The sequence below is a fragment of the Lipophrys pholis genome (genome assembly GCF_963383615.2).
Source record: "Lipophrys pholis genome assembly, chromosome: 16".
Lineage (NCBI taxonomy): Eukaryota > Metazoa > Chordata > Actinopteri > Blenniiformes > Blenniidae > Lipophrys > Lipophrys pholis.
The window spans coordinates 9,673,855-9,684,140 of NC_137634.1; the positions used below are offsets into that span (position 1 = coordinate 9,673,855).

The 10,286-nt window shown below is 39.5% G+C and overlaps 1 protein-coding gene across 1 annotated transcript; it reads left to right on the forward strand.

The window, feature by feature from the left end:
- On the forward strand, positions 1 to 6,995 carry rnf167 (ring finger protein 167). Its single transcript, XM_080483622.1, has 10 exons — positions 1 to 408; positions 1,922 to 2,048; positions 2,152 to 2,232; positions 2,315 to 2,452; positions 2,529 to 2,616; positions 2,709 to 2,799; positions 2,944 to 3,049; positions 3,202 to 3,295; positions 3,887 to 3,967; positions 4,235 to 6,995. The coding sequence occupies exons 2-10, from the start codon at positions 1,944 to 1,946 to the stop codon at positions 4,696 to 4,698; spliced, it is 1,248 nt and encodes a 415-aa protein (XP_080339748.1). The 5' UTR covers positions 1 to 408; positions 1,922 to 1,943; the 3' UTR covers positions 4,699 to 6,995.
- The last annotated feature ends 3,291 nt before the right edge of the window (positions 6,996 to 10,286 follow it).

The following is a 10,286-nucleotide window of genomic DNA, read 5'->3' on the forward strand; positions in this document are numbered from 1 at the left end:
AGAAGCAGGGCACAAGCAGCAATAACAACAACACTAGCAGCAGCGAGCTAACGGAACTTGGCCGAAACTTGGCATTTTTGCGGCCGTGTTTTCTTCTCGTGGGACGTTATTTTTTAATCTCATGTTGCCAACTTGTTGTAAAACGGTGTATTAAAGGACATGAATGATACATAGTGATCTGTCACGGAGACATTGTTGTCTTAACTGTTATCTAATAGCTGCTAAGACTAGCTAAACGGCAGCTAGCGCCAAGTTAATCCTTCGCATTTTTGACGCTTTTTAGTTCAGGTGTTTAAATGTTGAGAAATTAACGTGATTAAGAAGAGAGAAGTGAACGGCGCATGTTTTTTTAAACACCAACGGGGACAACTGGAATAACCAGACTACAACCCTTGCGGATATAATAAGGTATGTCTACAATAACGACACCGACGATTTAGAAGTGATTTCCTGCACGTTTATTTTTTAATATATATATATTTTTTACTAAATGTATCTCATAACAAACCGATTGCAGGCTAGTGGCTCTTGCTCTTGTAAATCTTGACGACTGAAATGAAGCGACTGCTTGGTAATGAGGAAACACCGTAGTAAACCCAGAGAGTTGCGACACAAGCAACAATAGCAGAGTGTTTCTTTTTTCTGTGTTTGTCAGGGCAGCCACAACAGCGTCAACCATTTATTCCACAGTATAGTTCACTACGCGTTAATCAAAGTTGGGATGGTGGATTGAGTTAATAGTTAACTGTTGTCGTCCAATACTCCACATTCTTGACTTGCAACCAGGTCACGTAAACATGGAACGGAGATCAAGTGTGTTCTCAATCATACATTGAGACTTCAAAAATGAAACATGAACAATGCAGAGTGGTAGATGCATATCCAGTTATGTGCAATTCTTCTACTTCTAGTTTTCCAGTTATTACTAAGAAAATTGTTTTAATTTTTGTTTAGTCTGTTTCAATAATGGAAGCAAACTCAGGCAGAAAACATTTACGAGATTTATCTCAAGTAGTCACATGCAGAGATGATTATCTTGATTAAAATAATAGTTGCTGCTTGAAAATATTTGTTTTGTAACTAAACATTGTTTAAAATTTTCCATCTGACTGGATGTATTTTGCTCACCTGATGTGCACAGGCTTCAGGTTTTCCATAGGAAAAAAGATTGATATATAGTTTTAACGTACATAACAAAGTTGAACAGTTAAATACTATAGTATTACTAGTGCGGATTGGAATTTCCTCAAACACAATGCAGTACCAAGTTCAAGAAAAGGGTATATGTACATGAAATGGCTTTCCAAAATTTAACAGTACTGTTAGTACAGTACTGGGACCCCGTAAAGCTTAATGAGGATGTTTTTCTGTAAACCAAGCAAATTATTGTGATATTCATCATCTCACTTTACGTAAAGTTGAACATATATTAAGCGTAAGACAGAAAATTTAAGATTTATTTCACAAAACCCATTGAGTCAAAGTTTCGAATGCTATCAATGTAGAAATCTGGCCACAAAGAGCCTCAGTGCGTCTTGTAATCATGTTAGTCATCTAAAAGTGATTTTCTTTCAGGAGCTGTGCTATAAGTTGGTTGGATGACTATCCTGAACAGACTAGTTAAAAGCCAATACTGTAAACTTTTAGTACAGTATACTAAATGTCTTCTTGCAAAGTGTTGTCAACTTTGTTCCTCACAATGTAATGCAATCATGTGACCTCCCAAAACAATTGCTTGGTTTTTTTTTTGCGTTTCTGTAACTATAAAATTCAGTGGTTATGCATATTGGTGAGCCTTAGTTGATGCTTGGATGTAATCAAACCACTACACCAGTGTCAGTTTATATCTTGAAACAGTTTCTCTTTGATTGTCTTAATTACGCCTGATCACAATGTGCTGTCATTTGATTTTTGTCCTCAGTGCATCTGTAATCAACCCAAGGATGGCACATCCGGACGTGTGGCTCGTAGGAACTCGACTGAGTGTCCTTACACTGGTTCTCTGCAGCGCATTTGTCCCCTCACCCACACATGCGTATATATATGCTGTAAGTCAGACTGGCTGTGACGGATTTCGGTACAGTTTGTCTATGGCTGTCGTCTCTTAAATGCGTCCTAACCTCAGTTATTCTTTCACATATTGTTCACCAGCATTATAGCAATATGACTTCCATGCTGTTTGAGGACCTGCCAGCTTTGTTTGGATCTCCACTTCCCAAGGAGGGATTAATGGTGAGAGCAGAGCATTGAACAAGTGCACACAGTCAAAATCATTGGTCACATTTCTCACGAATACATTTGTTCTATCCAACAGGGAATGTTGGTGGTGTCCCGTCCTCTAAATGCCTGCACACCCATGGACCCTCCTCCCCCATTGCCACCATCTTATGACGCAAACACCACCAAAGTTATCGCTCTCATTCGACGCTTTGACTGCAATTTTGATATAAAGGTCAGTGGCGATTGACACTGAATATTTGTGAGTGTTTCTGACTCAATCTCCACTCATAAAAAGAACTATATTTCAGATTTTGCACGCACAACAAGCTGGATTTGATGCTGCAATCGTTCACAACATGTATTCGGACACTCTCCTCAATATGAACTACAGCAACGGTATTTTTTTTATTTGTTTATTGAATATGTAAAAATTCAAGTTTATTTTAACTAAGTTCTTCAAAATAATCACTCATTCACTTTTTTCTCAGACACTATTGCAGAGGAGATTGAGATCCCTTCTGTATTTACAAGCTTCTATGCTTCGCAAATTCTTCGAAAATTCTTAATTCCTGAACAAGGGTAAGGAAAATAATCATCTCTTTAGGATTACGTATACATTACAATCAGACCAACCTTTATTAGTCGGCATCACAACAGTACAGATTAACTCATGCTGACTTTTTGTAATGACGTATTACTTCTTTTTTTTTTTGTTCCCTGCAGGTCTTACGTCATCCTCAAGCCAGAGTTTGCTTTCCCATTGTCATACTACCTTATTCCCTTCACTGGAGTAGTTGGCATGATTATTCTTGTGATGTGTATCATCTTGGTAAGTGTGCATGACGTCCGTGTTAAGTAATTAAACGTGAGTTTACAATTGTTCAATTGAGAATAGCTTATGATTAGTCGCTTTATATTGATGTGTGCTGAATGTCACTGAGGTCTGCTGTCATCCGTAACTCTTTTGATTTGGTTGTGCAGACAATACGATGTCTGCAGTACCGAAAAAGGCTGAGGAAGAATCGTTTGTCCAAGGAACAACTCAAGAAGATTCCTACACACAGGTTCACTAAAGGTGAGGAGTTAGTGTGTGTGTGTGTGTGTGTGTGTGTGTGTGTGTGTGTGTGTGTGTGTGTGTGTGTGTGTGTGTGTGTGTGTGTGTGTGTGTGTGTGTGTGTGTGTGTGTGTGTGTGTGTGTGTGTGTGTGTGTGTGTGTGTGTGTGTGTGTGTGTGTGTGTGTGTGTGTGTGTGTGTGTGTGTGTGTGTGTGTGTGTGTGGGTGTGGGTGTTGTTTTTTTTTTTACTGGATATGTGTCTCTCCCCTCCTCCTTGTGACAACTGTGGTTACCTTGAGTCTGGCTACCCTGGTTCCACTCCTAGTTGCAACATTAAAAGTACGTCCAGGTTTGAAAAACAAGCAGTTTATGGTTCAAGTTGCAACAATGACTTTTTGTGACGATTCATGTGGAGAAGAGAAAAAAACGAATGAAGAAGTGAATAGACATTTCTTACTTTGTTCAATGGAAACAAAGAATCAATTTCAATGGTTATGGACAAATGTTGTTGGGTTGTTTTTTTTTAACCTTGTGAAGCCTCTTTTGTGGGTTTTTTTGGTATTTCATTTACATATTTCCATGACTTATTCAAACTTTTTCTCTGTGCATCAGGTGATGACTATGACGTCTGTGCCATCTGTCTGGATGAGTATGAGGAAGGAGACAAGCTCCGAGTGTTACCTTGTTCACATGGTAAATATGTTTAATGCTGTGCTATAAGATCATACATAATGTCCCATTGTTATTAGTGTAATTGATCATCAGGTGCTACTTGCAAAGTATTAGTCCTGTAAATATAAACATAACATTATACAGTGGATCTTTGACATAACGGAGCCACACTGTAATCATTTTGTTTGATGCTTCCAATTATTCACTCCAGGCTTGTATGAGTTTCAGTGAAGGTGTCGTGATCCTTTGAATCGTCTCGTCTGATCACTTCATGTTTTTGCTTTTCAGCTTACCACTGCAAATGTGTCGACCCGTGGCTCACGCAGACCAAGAAGACGTGCCCCGTGTGCAAGCAGCGCGTCACCCGCAACAACCCCGAGCACTCCGAGTCCGAGTCCGAGGAGGAGGCCGGGGGACGCAGAGAGGAAGAAGGGACTGAGGGCGACGCGGACTCGGAGCGCACCCCTCTGCTCCGGCCCTCCAACCCGGGGTCCCCGGTGGGGAGCCCGGCGGCATATTCAGCCACCAACACCACCGCCACCGCCACCGCCACCACCACCACCACCACCACCACCACCACTGCCCAGTGCCTCACCTCTCCTGCTCACTGCGACTCGCCCATCCTCGGCTACGAAGGCTACTACTCCCCACAGGAGACGGACTCAGAAAGCGACGAGGACACAGGGGAGGACAGGCCCTACACGGAGGATGACACCGCTCAGCTCATCGGTAGGGATCCAGTGGAGATCTGATGGCTGTTGCGTAGCTTTAACGAGATTGAATAGTTTTAACAAAAAACAAAAGGTTGGGTGTTTCTACCATCGGGTGTGCCGCACAACGTTACTTTAAAAAGCAAGGCATTTAGGAAACCTGCCACCTTTGTCGATTGTAACAGAATCTTTTTACAACCAACCAGATGAGATCTACTTTTAAGTGTCAAAGCCGATGCAGCACTCGCAGCGATGAGTTTTACCAAAATCAGTCCACTTCAACACACTCATGTCACCCTACTACCCGTGACTTCGTTTTTTTTGGTTTTTTTTGTGTGTGTGTATTGTAAGTTTTAATTTGATTATGCCACCTAAAATGATCACGAGCTGCCGCCTAAAAGCAAAATGTCTTTTTAAGAAAGAGTGTGACTCCTGTAGATGAAACCTGTGTAGCCAAATCCATCATCCCGAATGTGGATCGTCAGCATTTGCTGCATTTAGTGCAGATTGAATGCTCTGTTGTTGTCTTGATAATTATTTTCAACAAGGAAGTAACACGTTGAAGGATTGTCTTCATTTCATTCTTGATCCCTTTAGTTTCTCTAGTGCTTTCCTTTTTTAACCGTTTTGGTTTTTTTAAATTAGCTTTTTGTTTTTCACACCTTTAACCGAGACTTTCAGAATAGTAGGCTATTACATTGATGTTTCAGCTGCTTTTACATTGTTGCTGATTAGAACAACATTCGTAGCTTTATCCAGTTTTTTCAAATTCAACAAACTCGGGTCATGGCAACAAGAAAAAAGAAACAGATCAACAGAACCGGTCAGCCAAGATGTAAATGCACAACATAGTGAGGAAATAAGTGATTCGTTCATCTTTTACTTCTTTTTCCATATCTGTAAACTGTAGTTTTGTAAACATTCAATTGATTTTTGTTATTGTTTTCATTTGTTTTATGTTAATCATTGAGGATGCTATGAATTGTGGGACCTTGGTGGTGGCGTTGGTGGGATAAAGGAGCATTGCCTTACATTGGCCCTCAAGTACATGTCTGTGTTAAATGTTTGGAATTTGAAGGGACACGACTGGCAACCCCCCCCCCCCCCCCCTCTTCTTGTCGAGCTGAATTGGGAGGATCAGTGTGCAGGATTGAGGGAGATCTACTGGCAGAGCTGAAGTCTATTATGTCAAATTATTGTTGTTTATTTTATTGTTCATCTTGGAAAAAACTAATTGTTTTTGTTGCCTTAGAATGAGCACTTGTTAAAGGCGAAAAGGGCCTCACATCCTGCACACTGGTCCTTTTAATGCTGAGAGTGAATAAACTTTCCTCTTGTCCGCTGTTCCCATAGCTTTGCTCTGTTTGTTTCCACTTGTACAAGCAAGTAACAGAAACCCTGTGTTTGTGCAGTTTTGAGTTTGAGTGTTGTCACTGATTGCCGGCGTAGTAATGCTTGATTTGCACCTAAAGATGTTGGATAAGCTTAGATGGTCACGGAACTAAAAACCGTCCGCGTAGGCCGAGCAGTACGAAACTTTTTGAGTCGCTCGCGGCCGATAATTGTCACTGCCCCCTGAATAAATGCACATTTTTATCGACACTAACTTTGCTGGGTGAGGATTCGTTTGAAGCACTTTACAAATGAGTCTTTATTCACTGCCCCACCTACGTGGAGTTGTACAGACGGCGTCAGTGTTTCCTCTGTGGTCTGTTCTCCAGTCCACCACCAGTCTGCAGTCCGAAGGAGAAGATCTTGTCCCCGCTTGTACAGCCTCAGCCTCAGCTTTACGTTTATCTGCACAGTGCTTATGATGACGGAGGAAACACTGCATCCTGTGTATATACATTTCTCTCTCCGACGATAATTATTATTTTTTTTTTTGATAAATTGCATTTTTAACACGGGAGACTCAGCAGGGCTGCAAAGTCCACACATTCCACCTTTATGTTTTACTGCTGATTGTCTAGAAGACTCCACACTGTTAAGATTTGATTGGGACTTGTCGGCAATAATCTGTATTGTAAAATAGAACAACAGTTTTCCTATTTACAATATGCTATCTTTTGTACTGTACCTTTTTTTCCTGCTTTATAATGTCTCACTTTCAGGGACTGTTGACAAAAGCAAACGAGAAAAATATAATCCCAGACGTTTTCTTCTTTTTGACTTTCTTTTAGACCGTGCCTAGATTATCACACTTAAATATTAAATGTACCGTGTCAAGTGTAATTTACATGTTTAAAGCAGGATTGAGAATCTTTAGGGTGTGTAAACAAGTCTGTCGAAAGATGCATTTGATGTAAGATCTGTGGAAGAATAAATGACTTTGAAATCTTAATGAGTCACTGTTGGTTTGTTTGATTACAGAGTCAATTCGTCGTCATTTCAATGTCAGGAATACTCTAGATTGAAGTTACTAGCATCAGTCTGTCCATCCAATTCTGGCTGCTGAAGGCGATCTTGGTAAGCATTCTCACAGTCACACTTGGGAGCGATATACCAATTACTCTCAGATGTGTGTGTGTTTTTGGCCGTGGGAAGGAAAAAAAAGCCTACTTACTGGCAAAACATGCAAATTCCACGCATGTTGGCCCCGAAGCCGAGACGCAAATCACAGATATCCTTGTTGTCAGCCATTAACCAGTATCTCACTGTGTGACTGTTTACATAGGTTAAGTTAAAAAAGCCCACTGAATACAGGATGTGCACATAGTAAAACACTGACTAAAACCTGATAAAGTACCTTAACCCACATAAAAGAGGAAGTAACAGACAGCTGAGACCAGTGTAGAAGATTTATGTGAAACTTCACAATAGAAACTGCAGATTGACCCTTCAAGATCACGTTTATTTGCCATTCGGGTCAGTTTGAAGAAAAATGCTGAATGAAGGACATATTGATGTGAAAATCACTGAAAACATTCACAGCAGAATATACACCTAAAGTAAACTCATAAACTCTTGAGATTGAAATGATGTGTCACATTTTGAAAAACAAAAGTAGAAACCATCATTTGCAATTCTTACAAACATACAGTATTTTCATTGATATCATATTATAGAAATGTTTCCATTTCATGAGAAATAATATCCCGTTTTGAGCTTACTTGAATAAATTTGAAATACGCTTATTGTTATTTGATGACTGAGAGCCACCAAACAGATTTTGATCACGTGATTCCGTTATGTTTTCTTTATTTCAATCCATATTAAGGATGCTTCCATCCTAACAGAATTCACCTCAGAAGAAGTGCTATTAATTGCACTTATGCTCATGGATCTTATTGTAATGACCTAATGAGTGCTGAATTGAACAGCCCATTAGAACAAACATCATGTCAATGTATGACTCACTCTATATGTGTTTGTATGTGCGGGACTGTGCAGGCGATGTGTGTGTGTGCTCAGTTTGTTTTGTTACATCCTGCCTGTTCACATGCTTTTGTTGCGTTAGATAAGTGACACATCTGCACCGTGGCCGGACATGCGAATACAAAGCCACACATCTCCTATACCTACACACAGTTTGATACGTTGGTCCAGATATAGCCGCATATTATTATTATTTACAGAGCAATATGCATTTCCCTGCCCTTACGTGTAAAGGTTATTCATTAAGACTTCTCACATTTGATGAATTCAGTTCTTTAATCCTTTTTCAGTTTGACCATTTCATGTACCTTAATTATGTCACCTGCTGTTTTGAAGAAAAGGACCTGTCTAATAAGAGCTGAATAAACCTTTCACTCCACACGCCGGTAGCTGTGCATAGGTCAGCCTCTGGCTGTATTATTTCATGTGTGTGACTAAAGGCTTGTGTGTTTCTTTGCCATTGCCCCTCGTGGGCTTAGTGATAAATCACAGCACAGTAAACCAACGTCACCTATAACGACTTAATCACTGCGACAACTATCAACCCTGTGTTTGGTGTCCTACAATCAGGAAGCACACATTTAGAAACTTTGTGTTTTTTTCGGCCGGAGCAGCTTTCACAAAATATGCCATCATACTATTTTTTTGTGAGATCCTCTGTCTTGCTCTACTTGACTGTAAATATATTCATCCTGCTGGATTCCACAGAGACCCTCCAAGACCACCACGAGGTAAAGTGCATAATTGTTCATTTCATTGATTTTTTTTTGTGTGACCGTTATCAACAGCTGTTATTAAAAGGTAACATAACAGTCTGTTATCATTTTCATGCAGAGTCCATGTATTAATGATGATTTAGCACTGTTTAGTTGATCTTTATTTAGATTTCTTGCCAACCAAGACCAAACAGGTATTTGACTTTATATGCAATAACTTGTATATGATAAATGAAAATATATTAGAAAAATTGATCAACAGTTTACATGTAAAACTATATGTTGCTTCCTCTCCCCTAAAAAATCCAATTCAGTTCATTCTTTGTTGTGTTGACATGCAAAGTGGAGCCGTAATTTAAAACAATGAATAAATGACTCATATTATATGAGAAGGAATCCAGTAGTGATGCACCCTGAGTCCCCACGATGTAACGCATGTGAATTTTGCTTTGATCTGTTCACCATTGCACTACTGATGCCTGAGGGCATCCACATCCATCCACATCCATCCACAGTCGTACATAATAGATAAAAGTCTCCATTTTCAGTGAATGTGACTGTGAAATGTGAATCGCTGCACACTGGCTCTTCAGGAGAAAAGGATTGAATTATTCCGACTGTTTATTAAGCACTGCCATTTGACCTCACAAAATGTATTGATTGACTGATTTATTGCCTGTGTTGGTTCGTGTGTTCTCCAGGGTTTTGTGAACAGTCTTCACCGTGACATCGCCTCCACTCCTCCGAAGACCCGTAGTGCACCCAGAGAAGCGTTTGTCTTTGGGTCAAAAGATGGCCGTCATGACTTCCTGCAAGTGGAATCTGCATTTATTCCAGTGGGTGGAGAGGAAGCTTCCCAAGTGTGGCCACATACTATTGTGGATTACATGAGGCACCAGTTAAAGTTCAGAGCAAGGACAAAGAAAAGCATGAAAAAAGCATATATTCAACAGTTTACTGTTCCATAAAACTGTACAATAAAAATAATCAAATATTGTAAATTAAACTATTGCTTGAGTATGAAATCTTTTTGGATGTGACTCTTATTGTTTTCATTTGCTTGCTTGTAATTGTTTGTTCATAGTTTTTACTAATATAGCACCATTCAGACACAAGGTTATTCAAAGTGCTTTACAAGGAATTAAAGGAAAAAATATGATTATGGATCTTCATTTTAAGCAATAGAGACTATGGAATGCATTAAAACAAAGATTAAGAAATGCATAATACATAATAAAAGCTTTATTTGGATAAATATAATAAAAAAAAGTTAAATCTACTATTAATTGGAAAGGATGAACAAATGGTAGGGTTTTAAAGCCTGATTGGTGTGTCAGCAGTCCTCGGGTGTTCAGGGAATTTGTTCCACAGGTGAGGAGAGTAGGAAATAAAAACTGCATCACCTTATTTGCTTCTGACTCTGGGAATGCTTACAAACCTATCCTGACAACTTCAGGGGTTTGGATGTTTCATATTCTCCAAATAAATCCAGGATCTATTTGCATTTGTATAATGTACATTTAGAATATCTCTATCTAA

Bases quoted from the DNA above. Each gene is read 5' to 3' on its own strand.
- rnf167 (XM_080483622.1), top strand. From the start codon at position 1,944: ATGGCACATCCGGACGTGTGGCTCGTAGGAACTCGACTGAGTGTCCTT. The intron at 2,049-2,151 runs GTAAGTCAGACT...ATTGTTCACCAG, and splicing joins CACATGCGTATATATATGCT to CATTATAGCAATATGACTTC. The intron at 2,453-2,528 runs GTCAGTGGCGAT...ACTATATTTCAG, and splicing joins ACTGCAATTTTGATATAAAG to ATTTTGCACGCACAACAAGC.